A 21,212-nucleotide genomic window follows, 5' to 3' on the forward strand; every position below is an offset into this window, starting at 1 on the left:
CTTAGGGCATTTCTGATCTTTGGTGGCAGAACTCTGGTAGCCGCCTGCATAGTGTTACATAGTAGGTGAGGTTATAAAAAGACAGAAGTCCATCAAGTCCAACCTATATGTCAGTAGAGCTGCCACGACGAGTCGGCGTAATCGATTACGTCGACGTGGGTGCAAGGTGTCGTGCTTCTCTCATCCTGCTCCATGTCTCCCGCTCTCCTCCGTGCCACCGCCCCCATCTCTTCTCGTGCTGCTGTCCCCCTCTCTCTTCTCTGTGTCCCCCTCGGTATCTCAGGATGGAGAGCGGAGGTAGGAGTCGGTAAACCCGGCTCCTTCGTTTTCTGAATGGACAGAGTCGGTGACCAACGAAAGCATTGTAAAAAATAAATTTTAAAAATTCATTAACTTCTGAAGAGAAAATAAATAAGCTAAGATAAAAGAATATATATACCGTGAGTCCGGTCGCGGGTCCCGCGGACTCGATTCTCAATCGTCTCACGGGGCGGCTGAACTGCGAGATGCCGTTGTAAACAGCATCTCCCCATTCTGCCTAGCAACAAGTGACACTGATCTCTGTGTTACTAACTGCCCCCACAGTTAGTAACACACCCCTAGGACACACTTAACCCCTACACTGCCACCCCCTGGTTAACCCCTTCACTGCCAGTGTCATTTACACAGGAATCACTGCATTTATATAGCAGTGATTGCTGTATAAATGACAATGGTCCCAAAAATGTGTCAAAAATGTCCGATGTGTCCCCCACAATGTCGCAGTCACAATAAAAATTGCTGATCGCCGCCATTACTAGGGGAAAAAAAAATTATTAATAAAAATGCCATAAAACTATCCCCTATTTTGTAAACGCTATAACTTTTGCGCAAACCAATCAATAATCGCTTATTGCGATTTATTTTTTTATTTCTACCAAAAATATGTAGAAGAATACGTATCGGCCTAAACTGAGGGAAAAAAATGTTTTTTTATATATTTTTGGGGGATATTTATTATAACAAAAAGTAAAAAATAATGCGTTTTTTTCAAAATTGTCGGTCTATTTTTGTTTATAGAGCAAAAAATAAAAACCGCAGAGGTGATCAAATACCACCAAAAGAAAGCTCTATTTGTGGGAAAAAGAATGACGTCATTTTGTTTGGGAGCCACGTCGCATGACCGCGTAATTGTCAGTTACAGCAACGCAGTGCCCAATCACAAAAAGTGGTCTGGTCTTTGGCCAGCAAAATGGTCCGGGGTTGAAAGTGGTTGAGTGGCCACGTGTCTTGTTAAACTCTCTTCCGCTGAATGTTTTCTCCCTATTGTGGGGTCACCAGTCCGGTATTTATATATTGTGGGGTCACCAGTCCGGTATTTATATATTGTGGGGTCACCAGTCTGGTATTTATATATTGTGGGGTCACCAGTCCGGTATTTATATATTGTGGGGTCACCAGTCCGGTATTTATATATTGTGGGGGTCACCAGTCCAGTATTTATATATTGTGGGGTCACCAGTCCGGTATTTATATATTGTGGGGTCACCAGTCCGGGATTTATATATTGTGGGGTCACCAGTATGGTATTTATATATTGTGGGGTCACCAGTCCGGTATTTATATAATGAAATCATATCCCCTCTCAGGCGTCTCTCCTCCAGAGAGAATAAGTTCAGAGCTCACAACCTTTCCTCATAACTAATATCCTCCAGACCCTTTATTAGCTTTGTTGCCCTTCTTTGTAGTCGCTCCATTTCCAGTACATCCTTCCTGAGGACTGGTGTCCAGAACTGGACAGTATACTCCAGGTGCGGCCGGACCAGAGTCTTGTAGAGCGGGAGAATTATCGTTTTTATCTCTGGAGTTGATCCCTTTTTAATGCCAATATTCTGTTTTCTTTGTTAGGCTCAGCAATGCCAAGCTGCTGCTATCATCTACTAGGACCCCCAGGTCCTCCTCCATCCTAGATCCCCTCCCCCCCCCCAGAGGTTCCCCTCCCCCAGTCTATAGATTGCATTCAGATTTTTGCCACCCAAATCCATTATTTTACATTTTTCTACATTGAACCTCATTTGCCATGTAGTTGCCCCTCCCCCCATTAATTTGTTCAGATCTTCTTGCAAGGTTTCCACATCCCGCGGAGAAGTTATTGCCCTGCTTAGCTTAGTATCGTCCAGAAATACAGAGATTGAACTGTTTCCCCCATCCCCATCCTCCAGGTCGTTTATGAACAAATTAAATAGGATTGGTCCCAGCACAGAACCCTGGGGGACCCCACTACCCACCCCTGGCCATTCCGAGTACCCCCCATTTATCACCACCCTCTGAACTTGCCCTTGTAGCCAGTTTTCAATCCACCTCTGTACTCGCCCTATGGTCCATGCCAACGCACCTTACTTTCAGTGTCTTTGTATTCTCCTTATGTTTCCTATTTGTGTGATTTATACCGAAGCCAATTGACCTGTGATCGCTGTTCCCTAAATTGCCCCGTATTTCCACATCTGTGATCAGGTCTGTATTGTTGGTAATCAGTAGATCCAGTAATGCTTTATTTCTAGTTGGTGCATCTACCATCTGAACCATGAAATTGTCCTGCAAGATATTTAGGAACTGGCGAGCCTTAGATGAATGCGCGATTCCCTCCGCCCAGTCTATGTCTGGATAATTAAAATCCCCCATTATGATAACACTTCCCATCCTTGCTGCTAATCCAAATTGTGATAGGAGATCCGTCTCCCCCTCCCCCCTCAGGTTAGGGGGCCTATAGCATACTCCCAGTATTATTTTCCCCTTAGCTTCATCCCTTTTGGAGCTCTACCCATAAGGATTCCACCTCCTCTCTAGCCCCCTTAGTGATGTCATCTCTCACATTCACTTGTACATTATTCTTGATATATACCCCTCCCCCTTTCCTACCCTGTCTATCCTTGGATAAAGGGTATACCCTTTGAATGTTTGCCAGCCAATCATGAGATCTGTAGAACCAAGTCTCTGAAATTCCCACAAAATCCAAATCCTCCTCGTACAATAGTATCTCTAGTTCTCCCATCTTGTCCACCAGGCTCCTGGCATTGGTGAACATGCCACGTTGTTTAGACTGGTCACATATTATCCTCTTATTGGGTGTCCCGAGATTGCAAATAGGACTTGCTACTATATTTACCTCGGGTTTATGTGCTTTGGTCAACCCACCAATAATGCCCCCAATACTACCCTCTGGACTATGTTCTGTGCTGATTATCTCTACCTCTGGGTACCCAAACCCCGCCCCCCCCCCCCCCATCACCTAGTTTAAAAACCCCCTCTAACCTTTTGGCCATCTTCATTCCCAGCTGATCTGCACCCTCCTCATTTAGGTGCAGTCCGTCCCTTCTATAGAACTGGTGATCGACTGAGAAGTTGGCTCAGTCCTCCAGGAACCCAAATCCCTCCTTGCTACACCAGCTCTTCAGCCACTTGTTTACTTCACTAATCTCCCTCTGCCTTTCTGGTGTGGCTCAATGTATCGGTGTAACGACATATTCGGCGACCCATCGCAGTTTGCTACGGAAGTGACGTTCCGTCGCCGCCATCTTGCTACACCCCACACTCGTCCACAGTAAGGATACACTGAGAAGGGGGAAAGCAGACATGTTGTTACACCCACCGGAGTTTTGCATTTTACAAGTATTGTGAAATACAGGACTTGCTACTCCATCTCACTACTTAGATCTTGATTTTTTTTTTTTTTTTTTTAAAAAGCAACGGCAACCCCGCTCACCTCACAGGTTTGCTAATCTGACAGAAGTCCACTGCTTTTAATATTCAACATGTAAGCAGTCATACAGAGTTCTAAGTCCTGTATTTTACTATAGAAACTCGCTTTACTGTTATAAATACGTCTAAAATGCAAAACTCTGGGTGTAACAACATGTCCGCTTTCCCCCTTCTTGGGGGTATCCTTGCTGTGGACAAGTGTGGGGTGTAGCAAGATGGTGGCGACAGGAGGTCACTGAATATGTCGTCACACCGGGAGTATTCCTGAGAATACTACCTTGGAGGTCCTTTTCCTCATTTTAGCTCCCAAGTCCCTAAAATCGTTCTTTAGGACAGTCCATCTGCCTCTGACTTTGTCATTGGTGCCAACGTGCACCACGACAGCCAAGTCTTCTCCAGCCCCTCCCAGTAATCTGTCCACCAGATCCGTGATGTGCCGAACCCGAGCGCCCGGTAGACAACATACAGTCCGACGCTTCAGGTCTTTGTTACAGATTGGCCTCTCTGTCGTTTTAAGGATTGGGTCCCTACCACCAGAATCTTTCCTTTCCCTTCATTCCCCCCCCCCCCCACTCTCACTGGAGGAGTTCTTCCCCCGGCAGCAAGGAGAGTCCCTCAGCTCCAGCAGTGCTGGTCCCTGACTGGTTTCACCAATGTCACTCAATGGAGCGTACTTATTGCTTCAGCCCTGGATCGCACTTCCCCCTCTACCCTTCCTGACTGTCGCCTATCTACTCTTTGCTAGTACCTGCACCTCTTTGTCTCCACTTACCTCTGTGCCGGCCCCTGCCGTGTACGTTCCTGGCTCTCCTTTAGTATGGAGGGTCTTCTCAGTGCTGACAGTTACTTCCCCAGATTCAGAACCTGGGCTTCCCGGGAAACAATGTGCTCACATTTTTGCACAGAAGTATTCACCCTCCATCAGATGATCAAGGAACGCATACATGCTGCAAGATGTACAACAAGTCGCCTCTCCACACCCGCTGGGCATCGTACCTATTAAGTTTAATGAGGGTTGGGGATTATACCCTGTCCAAATTACCTAACAACTAGCTTCCTGACAGTAATACTCAGCAAGGCAGTACACGGGCGCCCAACAAGCAAGGCGGTACACGGGCGCCCACCAAGCAAGGCGGTACACGGGCGCCCACCAAGCAAGGCGGTACACGGGCGCCCACCAAACAAGGCGGTACACGGGCGCCCAACAAGACAGTACACGGGTACTCACAGAACTTCATGCACTCACAATAAACATGTACTAATGATCCACACACTCTACTCAGACAACACTCAGGTACTTGCACTACACAGGTACTATGACCCCTGTATAATCTCCTGTTTTAAACTCTGGTTTTAACTCGCCACTTGGACCAGTTCCACTGGGCATGGTCTCTCTTGTGCTTTGTGTGGGTGGTAGTCTCTGTTGGCCACCTGAAGGGTAGTAACGCTCTCTGGTGGCCCCCTCTACTGTGTCTGTGCTCTCAGATGGCCAGATGTAAAGTGGCGACTGTGGGGATGGTGCTGCCGGTTCCCTGGTGCCCCCCCCCCCCCCCCCCCTGTGGGGATGGTGCTGCCGGTTCCCTGGTGCGCCCCCCCCCCCCATGTGGGGATGGTGCTGCCGGTTTCCTGGTGCCCCCCCCCCCCTGTGGGGATGGTGCTGCCGGTTCCCTGGTGCGCCCCCCCCCCATGTGGAGATGGTGCTGCCGGTTCCCTGGTGCCCCCCCCCCCCCCTGTGGGGATGGTGCTGCCGCTTCCCTGGTGCGCCCCCCTGTGGGGATGGTGCTGCCGCTTCCCTGGTGCGCCCCCCTGTGGGGATGGTGCTGCCGCTTCCCTGGTGCGCCCCCCTGTGGGGATGGTGCTGCCGCTTCCCTGGTGCCCCCCCCCCCCTGTGGGGATGGTGCTGCCGGTTCCCTGGTGCGCCCCCCTGTGGGGATGGTGCTGCCGCTTCCCTGGTGCGCCCCCCTGTGGGGATGGTGCTGCCGGTTCCCTGGTGCCCCCCCCCCCCCTGTGGGGATGGTGCTGCCGGTTCTTTGGCTTGGTTTGTGCTCTGACATGCACTGTTACCTGTGGGACCTTCTTTAGACAGGTGTGTGCCTTTCCAAATCACGTCCAATCACCTGAATTTACCACAAGTGACCTCCAATCAAGTTGTAGAAACATCTCAAGGATGATCAGTGGAAACAGGAGGAACCCGAGATCAATTCTGAGTGTCATGGCAAAGGCTGGGATACTTATGTCCATGGGAGGAGCCTGCGATGCGTATGTGCATGGGAGGAGCCTGCGATGTGCATGGGAGGAGCCTGCGATGCGCATGTGCAGGGGATTTTTATTTTTAACAAATTTGCAAAGATTCCAAACCAATTTCTCTCACGTTGTCATTATGGGAAATATTTGTAGAATTTTGAGGAAAATAATGAATTTAATCCATTTTGGAATAAGGCTGTAACATAACAAAATGTGGAAAAAGTGAAGCTCTGTGAATACTTTCTGGATTCTCTGTGTATGTATATAATAATAATCTCTAGAGGGTAAAATTAAGTATTGATCACGTCACCATTTTTATTGGTAAAGGTGCTATTGACCCACATGTCGGTAACGGCCCATGCAATCCATACATACAAGGACACCAAAAGGAATTAAATTCTATGTAATAAAATGGAAGGACTCCGGGAAAAAGTATTGAACCCCCTCACTGAAGTGTATTCAATACTTTGTACAAAATCCTTAGTTGGTGATGACGGCTCCAAGACGCCGCCTCCTGTATGGAGAAACGAGTCGCATGCGTTGCTCAGGTGTGATTTTGGCCTCATTCTTCCACACAAATAGTCTTCACATCTTGAAGGCTCCGTGGACCTCTTCTATGAACTCTGATCTTTTTAGTTCTTTCTATTGGAATCAAGTCAGGTGATTGTCCGGGCCGTTCTAGCAACTTTATTTATTTTTTTCTCCTTGGCCTTGTGTTTGGGATGATTGTCCTCCTGAGATGTCCTCCTGAGATGTCCTCCTGAGATGTCCTCCTGAGATGTCCTCCTGAGATGTCCTCCTGCGATGTCCTCCTGCGATGTCCTCCTGCGATGTCCTCCTGCGATGTCCTCCTGCGATGTCCTCCTGCGATGTCCTCCTGCGATGTCCTCCTGGGATGTCCTCCTGGGATGTCCTCCTGGGATGTCCTCCTGCGATGTCCTCCTGCGATGTCCTCCTGCGATGTCCAACCTTCATTCCATCTTCATCATCCTGGTAGATGGCGGCAGATTCTTATCATCATTCATCCTTCCTTCAATGATATGAAGTTTGCCAAAAACAGCCCCGCCCCCACACAATGATGTTGCTATGGGGGGTGTTTTTTGGGGTGATGTGACCTCCAAACATGGTGTGTATTATGGCCTCCAAACCGTTCCATGTTGGCCTCCTCTGACCAGACTATATCCTCCCCGTATTTCTCAGGATTGTCTAAATGTTGTGCAACAAACTTTAACCGACCTTCACCATTCTTCTTCTTCAGCAATGGAGTGTTGTGCGGGGAGCATGCACACAGGCCATGCCGGGGGAGTGCATTACTTATTGTTGTACCTGCTAATTCCAGGTCTTTCTGAAGCTTGCCACAAGTGGTCCTTGGCTCTTGGACAACTCTTCTGATAATTCTTCTCACAACTCTGTCAGAAATCTTGCGAGGGGCACCTGGCTGTGGCCAGTTTATGGTGAAATTATGTTCTTTCCAATTCCAGATTATGGCCCCTATAGTGCTCACTGGAACATTCAGATGTTTAGAGATCTTTCTGTAGCCAATGCCATCGGTATGTTTTGCAGCAATAAGGTTGTGAAGGTCTTGAGAGAGCTCCTTACTTTTACCCATCATAAGATGGTTCTTGTGTGACAACTTGGTAATGAGACACCGTTTTTATAGGCCATCAGGTGAGACTGAACCGGCTGAGATGAATTTGCACAGACAAGGGACAGGATTGCTTTCTAATCACTGATAGATTTCAGCTGATGTCTTGGCTTTTCATGCCTTTTTGCACCTCCCTTTCTTCATGTGTTCAATACTTTTTCCCTTTGTCCTTCCATTTTATTACACAGAATTTCATTTCTGAACATATTTGTTTTGGTGTCTTTGTATGTATGGATTGTATGGGTTGTTGCCGACATGTGGGGGAAATTTCATGTCAATATTGCCTTTTTACCAATAGATTTACCTAGAAAAATGGTGACGAGTTAAATACTTGTATTACCCGCTCTGTGTGTGTGTGTGTGTGTGTGTGTGTATATATATATATATATATATATATATATATATATATATATATATATATATATATATATATATATATATATATAATTATTCTCCATATCCCTGAACGGCCATGTGACCAGCTTCCACATACAGAATCTGTCACTTATTTGCAGAGCACGAGGCGGTTACAGCCGGGAAACCACCGATGAGATAAGCGTGCTCAGGGTGACCTATAACCTCATCGTCTTTATTGCAGGCTGCATGGAGTTTGATCTCGTGCTTTTTACGGGTTGTTCCGCTATACAGTTGCCAAGGGGAAGAGGAGGAGGTTTAGTTTCTTCTGTATATAAAATGTAGAAGTACAATGACGGGCAGAGAGTCGCCATCGCACTCCCCAGATCTGTGCTGGGTTTCTTCAGAGGTGGCTAAGGGGTCCTTTAAGCTGTGGCTTACTGACCTCCCATGTGATGGGGTCTGGTTAATTCCAGGTCCAACACCAGTTTTTGCCCTCCCAATAGAAGGGGGGTTCTTGCCCCCCCACCCCCAACCAGGACATTTTTGGGGCATCCCCCCCCCCCCCACTGCCAATGGAAGGGACATACTTGGGGCACCCCTCCCGACCGCCAATGGAAGGGACGTTCTTGAGGCACCCCCCGACCACCAATGGAAGGGGCGCTCTTGGGGCACCCCCCCCCAGACCGCCAATGGAAGGGGCGTTCTTGGGGCATCCCCCCGACCGCCAATGGAAGGGGCGTTCTTGGGGCATCCCCCCGACCGCCAATGGAAGGGGCGCTCTTGGGGCATCCCCCCGACCGCCAATGGAAGGGGCGCTCTTGGGGCACCCCCGACTGCCAATGGAAGGGGCGCTCTTGGGGCACCCCCGACCGCCAATGGAAGGGGCGCTCTTGCGGCACCCCCGACCGCCAATGGAAGGGGCGCTCTTGCGGCACCCCCGACCGCCAATGGAAGGGGCGCTCTTGCGGCACCCCCGACCGCCAATGGAAGGGGCGCTCTCGCGGCACCCCCGACCGCCAATGGAAGGGGCGCTCTTGGGGCACCCCCGACTGCCAATGGAAGGGACTTTCTTGGGGCACCCGCGACCGCCAATGGAAGGGGTGCTCTTGGGGCACCCCCCCGACCGCCAATGGAAGGGACATTCTTGGGGCACCCCCGACCGCCAATGGAAGGGGCGTTCTTGGGGCACCCCCGACCGCCAATGGAAGGGGCGCTCTTGGGGCACCCCCGACCGCCAATGGAAGGGACTTTCTTGGGGCACCCCCGACCGCCAATGGAAGGGGCGCTCTTGGGGCACCCCCGACCGCCAATGGAAGGGACTTTCTTGGGGCACCCCCGACCGCCAATGGAAGGGGTGCTCTTGGGGCACCCCCGACCGCCAATGGAAGGGACGTTCTTGGGGTACACACCCGCCAATGGAAGGGACGTTCTTGGGGCACCCCCTCAACCGCCAATGGAAGGGGCGTTCTTGCCCCCCCCCCCGACCGCCAATAGAAGGGACATTTTTGGGGCATCCCCCCCCCCCCCCCCCACTGCCAATGGAAGGGACATACTTGGGGCACCCCTCCCGACCGCCAATGGAAGGGACGTTCTTGGGGCATCCCCCAGACCGCCAATGGAAGGGGCACTCTTGGGGCATCCCCCAGACCGCCAATGGAAGGGGCGTTCTTGGGGCAACCCCCCGACCGCCAATGGAGGGGGCGTTCTTGGGGCAACCCCCCGACCGCCAATGGAGGGGGCGCTCTTGGGGCACCCCCCCAACCGCCAATGGAAGGGGCGCTCTTGGGGCACCCCCCCCCCCCGACCGCCAATGGAAGGGACGTTCTTGGGGTACACCCCCCCCAACCGACAATGGAAGGGATGTTCTTGGGGCACCCCCTCAACCGCCAATGGAAGGGACGTTCTTGGGGGCACCCCCTCAACCGCCAATGGAAGGGGCGCTCTTGGGGCACCCCCTCAACCGCCAATGGAAGGGGCGCTCTTGGGGCACCCCCGTCCGCCAATGGAAGGGGCGCTCTTGGGGCACCCCCGTCCGCCAATGGAAGGGGCGCTCTTGGGGCACCCCCCCCCGACCGCCAATGGAAGGGACGCTCTTGGGGCACCCCCCCCCGACCGCCAATGGAAGGGACGTTCTTGGGGTACACACCCCCCAACTGCCAATGGAAGGGACATACTTGGGGCACCCCTCCCGACCGCCAATGGAAGGGGCGCTCTTGGGGCATCCCCCAGACCGCCAATGGAAGGGGCGCTCTTGGGGCATCCCCCAGACCGCCAATGGAAGGGGCGTTCTTGGGGCATCCCCCCAACCGCCAATGGAAGGGGCGCTCTTGGGGCACCCCCCCCCCCGACCGCCAATGGAAGGGACGTTCTTGGGGTACACACCCCCCAACCGACAATGGAAGGGATGTTCTTGGGGCACCCCCTCAACCGCCAATGGAAGGGGCGTTCTTGGGGCATCCCCCCGACCGCCAATGGAAGGGGCGTTCTTGGGGCATACCCCCCCCCCCGACCGCCAATGGAAGGGACGTTCTTGGGGCACCCCCTCAACCGCCAATGGAAGGGACATTTTTGGGGAATCCCCCCCCCCCCCCCCACTGCCAATGGAAGGGACGTTCTTGGGGTGCACACCCCCGGCCGCCAATGGAAGGGACGTTCTTGGGGTGCACACCCCCGACCTTCTTGACCCCCGGCCCCCAATGGAAAGGGTCTTCTTGACCGCCGCTGAAATTAACATTCTTTAGTAAAACAAAAATAAAATAAATGTGTGTGTGTGTGTGTGTGTGTGTGTGTGTGTGTTTATCCTTTCGGGAGATGGTCTTGTTTTCCATGTAACACTCACTGATCCTCTCCTCTTGTCTCTGCAGAGTGCGGTGAACGTTCCCAGAGACTTCGAAGGATGCAGCGTCCTGCGCAAGTACTTTGGCCAGCTCCATTATCTCCAGAGCCGCATCCCCATGGGGCTGGAGCAGGAGGCGTCCGTCCCGATTACATGGTGAGATGTGACTTCAATGGAACGTACGAGGCTCTTCACCCTGCAAAATTTGCCTTTTGAAAAAAAAGCTACACAAATACCGTGTGACATAAAATGGCAAAACCTACAGATTTATTCTCTAGGGTCTCTGCATTAAAAAAAAAAAAATTATACACCACATGATCGGCGATCTGGCTGTTTCTTCTCTCTGATAAGCAGGGATAAGAAACAAAGCATATTACACACAGTAAAGCCCCATACACACTATCAGTTTTTTTGCTGAGTTTTTCCTTCAGATTTACCAAAACCATATAATATGAGGTCAAACCTCAGGAGTTTCAATGTGTATGAAATCAGGCAGGCCCTTCTACTACATGGTTTTGGTAAACCTGAAGGAAAAACTCAGCAGAAAAACTGATAGTGTGTATGGGGCTTTAGGCACACGTTTAACCCTTTGATCGTCCTTAGATGTTTAACCCCTTCCCAACCAGCGTCAGTGTATTGTAAGTATTGGCACCAAGCATTGCTTTAGTGTCACTATTGATATCCCTGTACCTCCCAACAAGGGTTTGTTAGCGCCAGCAAGGCTCCACTGCCTGTTTCCCTTCGTTAAGATGGAGGTGCCGGCAGCCAATTGGATGGATCGGCCTCGGGGAGGGGCCGACATTGTGGACTCGCTGGACAGGTAAGTGTTCTTATTAAAAGTCAGCAGCTACAGTGTTTTTGTAGCTGCTGATTTAAAAAAAAAGCGTGTGTGAGATGCACCAGTATCTGTACTCCGATACTGGACCGCCTCCTCCTCCCCTCCGGACAGTGCCTTACCCTCCTCCTCCTCCCATTGGCATCACTAGGTGCAGGCCCACCCATCCTAACAGCCCACAAGCGTTGTTTCCTTGCTGCATGATGCCTGCAGTCCCTGACTGTCTCCTGTACCATGCCTTTAGTCCTTGGCTGTCTCCTGTACCATGCCTTTAGTCCCTGGCTGTCTCCTGTACCATGCCTTTAGTCCTTGGCTGTCTCCTGTACCATGCCTTTAGTCCCTGGCTGTCTCCTGTACCTTGCCTGCAGTCCCTGGCTGTCCTCCTGTACCTTGCCTGCAGTCCCTGGCTGTCCTCCTGTACCATGCCTGCAGTCCCTGGCTGTCTCCTGTACCTTGCCTGCAGTCCCTGGCTGTCCTCCTGTACCATGCCTGCAGTCCCTGGCTGTCTCCTGTACCATGCCTGCAGTCCCTGGCTGTCTCCTGTACCATGCCTGCAGTCCCTGGCTGTCTCCTGTACCATGCCTGCAGTCCCTGGCTGTCCTCCTGTACCATGCCTGCAGTCCCTGGCTGTCCTCCTGTACCATGCCTGCAGTCCCTGGCTGTCCTCCTGTACCATGCCTGCAGTCCCTGGCTGTCCTCCTGTACCATGCCTGCAGTCCCTGGCTGTCCTCCTGTACCATGCCTGCAGTCCCTGGCTGTCCTCCTGTACCATGCCTGCAGTCCCTGGCTGTCCTCCTGTACCATGCCTGCAGTCCCTGGCTGTCCTCCTGTACCATGCCTGCAGTCCCTGGCTGTCCTCCTGTACCATGCCTGCAGTCCCTGGCTGTCTCCTGTACCATGCCTGCAGTCCCTGGCTGTCTCCTGTACCTTGCCTGCAGTCCCTGGCTGTCCTCCCGCCCTGCCATCACCCGGCTCCAAAACAACAACCCCCCGCCACCTCCCAAACCACCCCTCTTTGTAGGCGATGGGTATCGGTAATTGGTATCGGCGAGTACATGATGTTAAGTATCGGTACTCGTGTCAAAAATGTGGCATCGGGGTGTGTGTGTGTGTGTGTGTGTGTGTGTGTGTGTGTGTGTATATATATATATATATATATATATATATATATATATACCATAGTTTGCAGACACCATAACTTTCACACAAACCATTCAATATATATATATTTCTAACAGACATGTAGCAGAATACATTTTTGGCCAAAATTTATAAAGAAATTTTGATTTTACTAGAAACATTTTTGAACAGTAGAAAATATATTTTTTTTTAATTTTTTTCCCTTTTTCAAAATTTTCGGGTTTTTGAATGTTGTTGTTTTTATTTTATAATCCAGAAAAAAAACCCGGAGGTGATCAAATACCCCAAAATAAATATTTATGTGGGAAAAAAAAAAGATATAAATGTCATTTGGGTCCAGGGTTGCATGACCCATGCAATCGCCACTTAAAAGTAGCGCAGTGTTGAGTAGCAAAAAATGGTCTGGTCATGCAGGGGGTAAAACCTTCCGGAGGTGAAGTGGTTAATAAATACACACATGTACTCTGTGGGGTTCACCTGTCTGCAGTCCAAATCAAAAAATATGAAGTCCGTAACACAGTAAAGGTGACGGATGTCTTTGATGTTGAATTGATCTGTTCTCTGTAACACTTCCATGTCTTCAGCACCCCCCCTCCCCCTCTGACTGTCTTCTTCTCCCCTCAGGACAGAAATCTTCTCTGGGAAATCGGTGACTCACGCTGACATCAAGTATGAGCAGGCCTGCGTCCTCTACAACCTGGGTGAGTGTCCGATCTTCTAATACCATCAGAGTGGTGTGGTCATCGTCCTAACACTTCATAGAACATTCCTCTATGGACACCTGACCATCACACTTATGGCCATTAATATGAAGTTCTCACCATCCTCTTCATTCCATGTCATCGTGTGATGTCAGGTTGGATGAGAAGACATGGCTCACATGTTGTGCCTTACGTTGGGCACCAACAAAAGACCTGGCTCATGTTGGGCCTCACATTGGGCACCAAAACAAGGCCTGGCTCATGTTGGACCTCACATTGGGCACCAAAAAAAAGGCCTGGCTCATGTTGTGCCTCACATTGGGCACCAAAAAAAATGCCTGGCTCATGTTGTGCCTCACATTGGGCACCAAAAAAAATGCCTGGCTCATGTTGTGCCTCACATTGGGCAGCAAAAAAAAGGCCTGGCTCATGTTGTGCCTCACATTGGGCACCAAAAAAAAGGCCTGGCTCATGTTGTGCCTCACATTGGGCAGCAAAAAAAAGGCCTGGCTCATGTTGTGCCTCACATTGGGCAGCAAAAAAAAGGCCTGGCTCATGTTGTGCCTCACTTTGGGCACCAAAAAAAGGCCTGGCTCATGTTGTGCCTCACATTGGGCACCAAAAAAAATGCCTGGCTCATGTTGTGCCTCACATTGGGCACCAAAAAAAATGCCTGGCTCATGTTGTGCCTCACATTGGGCACCAAAAAAAATGCCTGGCTCATGTTGTGCCTCACATTGGGCACCAAAAACAGACCTGGCTCACATGTGGTGTTCCAATTCATCCCAAAGGTGTTCATTAGGGTTGAGGTCAGGGCTCTGTACAGGACACTCGCGTTCCTCCACACCAAACTGATCACACCATGTCTTTTATGGAGCTGGTTTTGTACACTGGGGACAGTCATACCCGAAACAGAAAAGGGGCTTTAGCATACAGCTTGTATGTAAGTTTAGAGCACTGAATGTTCTCTTGGAGGACAACGGCAAATAATTTTGTACCCACATGGGGCTACCTGTTACCCAACCCTTTACCCTGTTATCTTCAATTCTTTAAATATTATTTACACAGTCATTGATAACATTATGGCCACCTACCATAACCCCTCAAGGCATAGACTCCACTAGACCTTTGAAGGTCTATTGTGGTATCTGACACCAAGCCATCAGTAGAAGATCCTATAAGTTGGGAGGTGTGGCCTCCATGGATCGGACTTGTGTTTCAGCACATCTCACAGATGCTGGATGGGCCTGAGATCTGAAGAACCTGGAAGCCAATTCAACACTTTAAACTCTTTTTGTGTTCCTCAAACCATTCTGGAACCATTTTTGCCGCGTGGCAGGGCGCAATATCGCGCTGAAAGAGGTCACTGCCATCAGGGAATACCATTTCCCCGAAGGGGTGTACTTGGTCACCAACAATGTTTAGGTAGGTGCCAAGATTTCCCAGCAGAACATTACCTAAAGCAGTGATGGTGAACCTCGGCACCCCAGATGTTTTGGAACTACATTTCCTATGATGCTCAACTACACTGCAAAGTGCAGGAGCATCATGGGAAATGTAGTTCCAAAACCTCTGGGGTGTCGAGAATCACCATCACTGACCTAAAGCATCACACTGCTTCTGCTGGCTTGTCTTCCCATACTGCATCCTGGTGTTATATCTTCCCCGTATAAGTGACGCACCCGGCCATCCACATGGTTCATCAGACCAGGCCACCTTCTTGCTCCGTTAGCCAGTTCTGACACTCAGGTGCCCATTTGTAGGCACTTTTGTCTGTAGGCACGGGTCAGCACGGGCACCCTGACCGCTCAGCGGCTACACATCCCCCATACACAACAACCTGCGATGCTCTGTGTGTTCTGATCAGAACCAGCATTCGCTTTACCAGCAATTGGAGCTCCAGTACCTCTTCTGTCGGATCGGACAGCACGGGACCGGCCCTTGGTGTATATTCTAGTTGTTGTAATAGATTTTATTAGTAAAATGTATTATATTTTATTGTGGGATTTCGGAGTGCATCATTTTGTTGGACATCGTATTCTACATCTGTACTAAATGTTGTGCTGTTTTATTCTGCAGGGGCGTTACACTCCATGCTTGGTGCAATGGACAAGAGATTCTCGGAGGAGGTACGTTTTTATTTTTATTTTTTTTACCTTTCCTTATGTGACCGGTATGAAAACCTCTCTCCCCCCCCCCACACACATTATGATGATGGCACTAAAATTAGACCCTTTAGGGGTTTCTTGGGATAGTTCCTTCTCCTGTGAGCCTGAACACTGTGACCTGAGGGGTCACCTCCTCTCTCTAAACCACACACAGCTCCTCCGTGCCATAGACTTATAGAAGGGCTCCTCTCCTTTAGGTAGGGAAACAAGACTTTGTCTCTCCCATGAAGGAGGTCATCAAGGAGAAATGAAAGTATCTTCAGAAGTATCTTTGGTCATCACACTCATTCTATGACAAGTAGATATAAAGCAGAGTCAGCATTCAGCCCTGTCCAGTTTAGGAAATAATCTGAGTACAGCAAATAACCACATGACCTCTGGAAGATTTTACCCCCCCCCCCCCCCTTCATGACCAGGTCATTTTTTGCTATTCAGCACTGCACTACTTTAACTAGTAATTGTGCGGTCATGCAACGCTGTACCCAAATTAAATTATATTATTTTTCACACAAATAAAGCTCTTTTGGTGTTTTTTTTTTTTTTTTTTGTTTTTGTTTTTTTTGAGATATAACTCAAAAAAGGCAGAAAATGTTGAAAGGGGAAAAAAAGAAGAGCTCTATATACTACACACACACACACACACCAATAGTTTGTAAACGCTATACTTTTCACACAAAACAGTCGACATACGCTTATTGTGATTTTATTGTATTTTTTTGTATTTATTTATTTTTTTTAAATCAAAAATATGTAACGGAATACATTTTGGCCAGAAGAAGAAATGTGATATATTTTTTTTTTTGGATATGCTTTATAGCAGAAAGTAAAACTTTCTGCTATAAAACATATCCAAGAAAAAAAAAATCTAATTTCTTAATAATTTTTTGCCAAAATGTTTACATATTTTTGATTAAAGGGGGAAAAAAAAAAATCAAATAAATCCCAATAATTGTATGTTTGGTTTGTGAAAAAGGTATAGCGTTTACAAACTATGGTGTGTGTGTGTGTGTGTGTGTGTGTGTGTGTGTGTGTATGTAGATAGATATAGATAGATATAGAGTGAAGATAGATAGATAGATATAGAGTGAAGATAGATAGATAGATAGATAGATATAGAGTGAAGATAGATAGATATAGAGTGAATATATATATATAATGGCAGCGATCAGCAACTTATAATACTGCGGTGGTCAATCTAAAACCAACTGACATCACCAGTGACACTAATACAGTGATCAGTAATACTATACACTGTCACTGTACTAATGACATTGGCTGGAAAGGGGTTAACATCTAGGGGCGATCAAAGGGTTAAATGTGTGCTGCTTTTTCCACTAAGGATCTCCGTTTCTCTGCTTTGCAGGGATTAGAACTGACGGCTCCCTTCCTACAGAGCTCTGTGTTTACCAACGCAAGAGCTCTGGGCTGTGATTGGACACAGCTGATCAGCAGGTCCTGGCTATGAATCGTTGGCTGGTACTTGCTGACAGGATGCCGCTGTGTACAGTCTCAGCGGGAGCCGGGGGGGGGGGGACGGGGACGGGCATGTGCGCTCTTTGAACCCAGAAGTAAGCAGGGACGTACGGAGATGTCAGTTTGCCTACAGCTGCTGCTCACCCGCAGTACATGGCGGGGAGCAAATGGTTAAAGAACCAAACATTAGCATATAAGCACCTATTATTATTATTATTATTATTATTATTATTGCCATTGAATCATTCGTTAAACATTTTAAATTTCATTTTTTTTCCCTTGATGTAAAAAGACTGAAAACCTTCACCTGTATCCCTTGGTGATTAATTGATCTTTTGGCTTTAAAGAGCCAATGTTCTATATCTGACAGATCTGAGGATATATCTGCTACATTGGTGAAACCCCCCCAACCCCCCCGGGGTTCTCAGCCGCGTTCTCAGCCGCGTTCTCAGCCGCGTTCTCAGCCGCGTTCTCAGCCGTGTTCTCAGCCAGTCTCTGTTCTTTTTATTCTCTTTCAGGGGATGAAGATTTCCTGCACTCATTTCCAGTGTGCGGCCGGAGCATTCGCCTACCTGAGAGACCACTTCTCCCATTCATACAGTGTGGACATGAGCCATCAGATCCTGAATCTCAATATAAACCTCATGCTGGTAAGAGGATCCTTCTCTTCTCTTTATGGAAATCTTCCTCCTGGAGCCTCATCACAGAGCAATAACTCGTCACAGCCAATCAGAATTCAGCATCTACTGAACATGGCTCTGAAGCTTTTAGTGGGATCTTATTGGTGGTCGGCTCTATTCCTGTTGTCATTGCACTTCTTCCTGCTGTAATAAATGGTCCCTTCTTGTTGCATGGAGCAGATGCGGGTACACAGCACAGAGAACAAGAGAGCTGGAGCTGCATGCTCTGATCGTTCTGCCTGCCCCTGGCTCAGCTCAGAGCACAGGGAGGAGGAGGAGGGTGTTGACTCTGCATGCTCTGATGGTTCTGCCTGTCCCCGGCTCAGCTCAGAGCACAGGGAGGTGGAGGAGGGGGGTGTTGACTCCGCAGTCTCTGATCATTCTGCCTGCCCCCGGCTCAGCTCAGAACACAGGGAGGAGGGTGTTGACTCCGCAGTCTCTGATCATTCTGCCTGCCCCCGGCTCAGCTCAGAGCACAGGGAGGAGGGTGTTGACTCCGCAGTCTCTGATCATTCTGCCTGCCCCCGGCTCAGCTCAGAACACAGGGAGGAGGGTGTTGACTCCGCAGTCTCTGATCATTCTGCCTGCCCCCGGCTCAGCTCAGAACACAGGGAGGAGGGTGTTGACTCCGCAGTCTCTGATCATTCTGCCTGCCCCCGGCTCAGCTCAGAACACAGGGAGGAGTAGGGTGTTGACTCCGCAGTCTCTGATCGTTCTGCCTGTCCCCGGCTCAGCTCGGCACAGGGAGGAGGAGGAGGGTGTTGACTCTGCATGCTCTGATGGTTCTGCCTGTCCCCGGCTCAGCTCAGAGCACAGGGAGGTGGAGGAGGGGGGTGTTGACTCCGCAGTCTCTGCTCGTGTAGTATAATCGCTGCACAAGCAGAGACAGAGGGGGCAATTTTCTATATGGGAAAACTGACACCTTCCCTCTGTTTAAGTTTCTTACCTACAAGAGATTTTATTTGACTCCAAAATAGAAATTGGTGTACATAGAACAGAAACGGGTCCGTCTGCTCTGGTAATGTGGCGCTCACGTCACTCCTGACCGTTATAATGGAGCAGGAAGCGTAGTTTATTCCTCGTTCCGTGCGGTTTCCTATAAATGAAATGCGTGGTTTCTGGTCATTGTATATATCTGCTCTGTGTTCTCCCCGCAGGGTCAGGCTCAGGAGTGTCTGCTGGAGAAGTCCATGTTGGATAACCGGAAGAGTTTCCTGGTGGCGAGGATCAGCGCACAGGTGAGTTCAGGTATACTTCCTCTACTGACACGCACGCGGGGTTGGATTCTCTGAGATGTTTAAGTCTTTCTTGCAGAAATGTAGAGAGAATTCACAGATTGTTCAGAGCAAGCTTCAAAATAGGTAAAAATTCCCGTTCTCCGTTCCCCACCTATCGATTGTAAGTGGGGAGAAGACATTGGACAAATGACTAAAGAACGGTGGGATGCCAGCTTACAAAACACACCTGTGGCTTCACTTTTGGCCTCTAGGAGGCTCTCCTAATTATTTCCAAATTGCACTTTAAAGCGGTTCTGCACTAAGGAAAATTTTTTTATTTTTTTTGTTTAACCACTTGCCGCCCGCCCTATAACAAAAGCACGGCGGCAAAGTGGTTTCAAAATCCTGACCGGACGTCATATGACGTGATCAGGATTTTAAGCCGCTGTGCGCCCCCGGGGGCGCGCGTCGCGGCGATCGTTGTTGCGGGGTGTCAGTCTGACACCCCGCAGCTATGATCTCGGTAAAGTGTCTCCGACGGAGACTCTTTACCATGTGATGAGCCGTGTCCAACCACGGCTGATCACAGTGTAAATAGGAAGAGCCGGTGATCGGCTTTTCCTCACTCGCGTCTGTCAGACTTGAGTAGAGGAGAGCCAATCGGCTGCTCCTCTGACAGGGGGGTCTGTGCTGATCGATTATCAGCACAGCCCCCCCCCCCCCCCAGGATGCCCACACTGGACCACCAGGGACGCCACCAGGGATGCCCAGCATAAGGGATGCCAATCAGTGCCCACAATAGGCATCACTGATTTGCATGTATTATTGTTTGGCACTGATTGGTATCCATTAGTACAGTCAAAACAATACAATGCCGCCTATCAGTGCCCATCTGTGCCGCCTATCGGTGCCAATTTGTGCTACCTATCAGTGTCCATCGGTGCCACATATCAGTGTCCATCGGTGCCACATATCAGTGTCCATCGGTGCCACATATCAGTGTCTATCGGTGCCACATATCAGTGCCGCCTCATCGGTGCCACATATCAGTGCCGCCTCATCGGTGCCACATATCAGTGCCGCCTCATCGGTGCCACATATCAGTGCCGCCTCATCGGTGCCACATATCAGTGCCGCCTCGTCGGTGCCCATTAGTGCCGCCTCGTCGGTGCCCATTAGTGCCGCCTCGTCGGTGCCACATATCAGTGCCGCCTCGTCGGTGCCACATATCAGTGCCGCCTCGTCGGTGCCACATATCAGTGCCGCCTCGTCGGTGCCACATATCAGTGCCGCCTCGTCGGTGCCACATATCAGTGCCGCCTCGTCGGTGCCACATATCAGTGCCGCCTCGTCGGTGCCACATATCAGTGCCGCCTCGTCGGTGCCCATTAGTGCCGCCTCGTCGGTGCCACATATCAGTGCCGCCTCGTCGGTGCCACATATCAGTGCCGCCTCGTCGGTGCCACATATCAGTGCCGCCTCGTCGGTGCCACATATCAGTGCCGCCTCGTCGGTGCCACATATCAGTGCCGCCTCATCGGTGCCACATATCGGTGCCGCCTCATCGGTGCCACATATCGGTGCCACATATCGGTGCCGCCTCATCGGTGCCCATTAGTGCCGCCTCATCGGTGCCACATATCAGTGCCGCCTCATCGGTGCCCATTAGTGCCGCCTCATCGGTGCCACATATCGGGGCCGCCTCATCGGTGCCACATATCGGTGCCACATATCGGTGCCGCCTCATCGGTGCCCATTAGTGCCGCCTCATCGGTGCCACATATCAGTGCCGCCTCATCAGTGCCCATTAGTGAAGGAGAAAACGTACTTATTTACAAAGTTTTGAAACTGAAACAAAAAAAAAATTATTTTTTTTTTTGGTATTTTTTTTATTTGTTTAGCAAAAAATAAAAACCGTAGAGGTGATCAAATACCACCAAAAGAAAACTCTATTTGTGGGAAAAAAATGATAAAAATGTCATTTGGGTACAGTGTAGCACGACCGCGCAATTGTCATTCAAAGTGCGACAGCGCTGAAAGCTCAAAATTGGTCTGGGCAGGAAGGTGTTTAAGTGCCCCCCGGTATTGAAGTGGTTAAGCTTTAAAATGTATCTCTTTTTTTAAATAAAAACGCTTCCTGCATTTGTCAGTGAAGCATGTCCGTTTTTAGTCCAAAGT

General features: G+C 49.7%; 1 protein-coding gene across 1 annotated transcript in view; it reads left to right on the forward strand.

Annotated features, from left to right (window-relative positions):
- The first annotated feature begins 10,827 nt into the window (after positions 1-10,827).
- Positions 10,828-21,212, forward strand: part of PTPN23 (protein tyrosine phosphatase non-receptor type 23) — a 60,915-nt gene continuing 50,530 nt past the window's right edge. The window contains exons 1-5 of the mRNA XM_077493566.1: positions 10,828-10,976; positions 13,420-13,496; positions 15,576-15,625; positions 17,656-17,787; positions 18,975-19,055. Of these exons, the coding sequence (XP_077349692.1) occupies positions 10,939-10,976; positions 13,420-13,496; positions 15,576-15,625; positions 17,656-17,787; positions 18,975-19,055 (378 nt within the window). The 5' untranslated portion in view covers positions 10,828-10,938. The remainder of the gene's footprint in view (positions 10,977-13,419; positions 13,497-15,575; positions 15,626-17,655; positions 17,788-18,974; positions 19,056-21,212) is intronic.

Source organism: Lithobates pipiens, unplaced genomic scaffold, assembly GCF_037356315.1.
Source record: "Lithobates pipiens isolate NorthernLeopardFrog02 unplaced genomic scaffold, aLitPip1_a1.2 Scaffold_19, whole genome shotgun sequence".
Classification (NCBI taxonomy): Eukaryota; Metazoa; Chordata; class Amphibia; order Anura; family Ranidae; genus Lithobates; species Lithobates pipiens.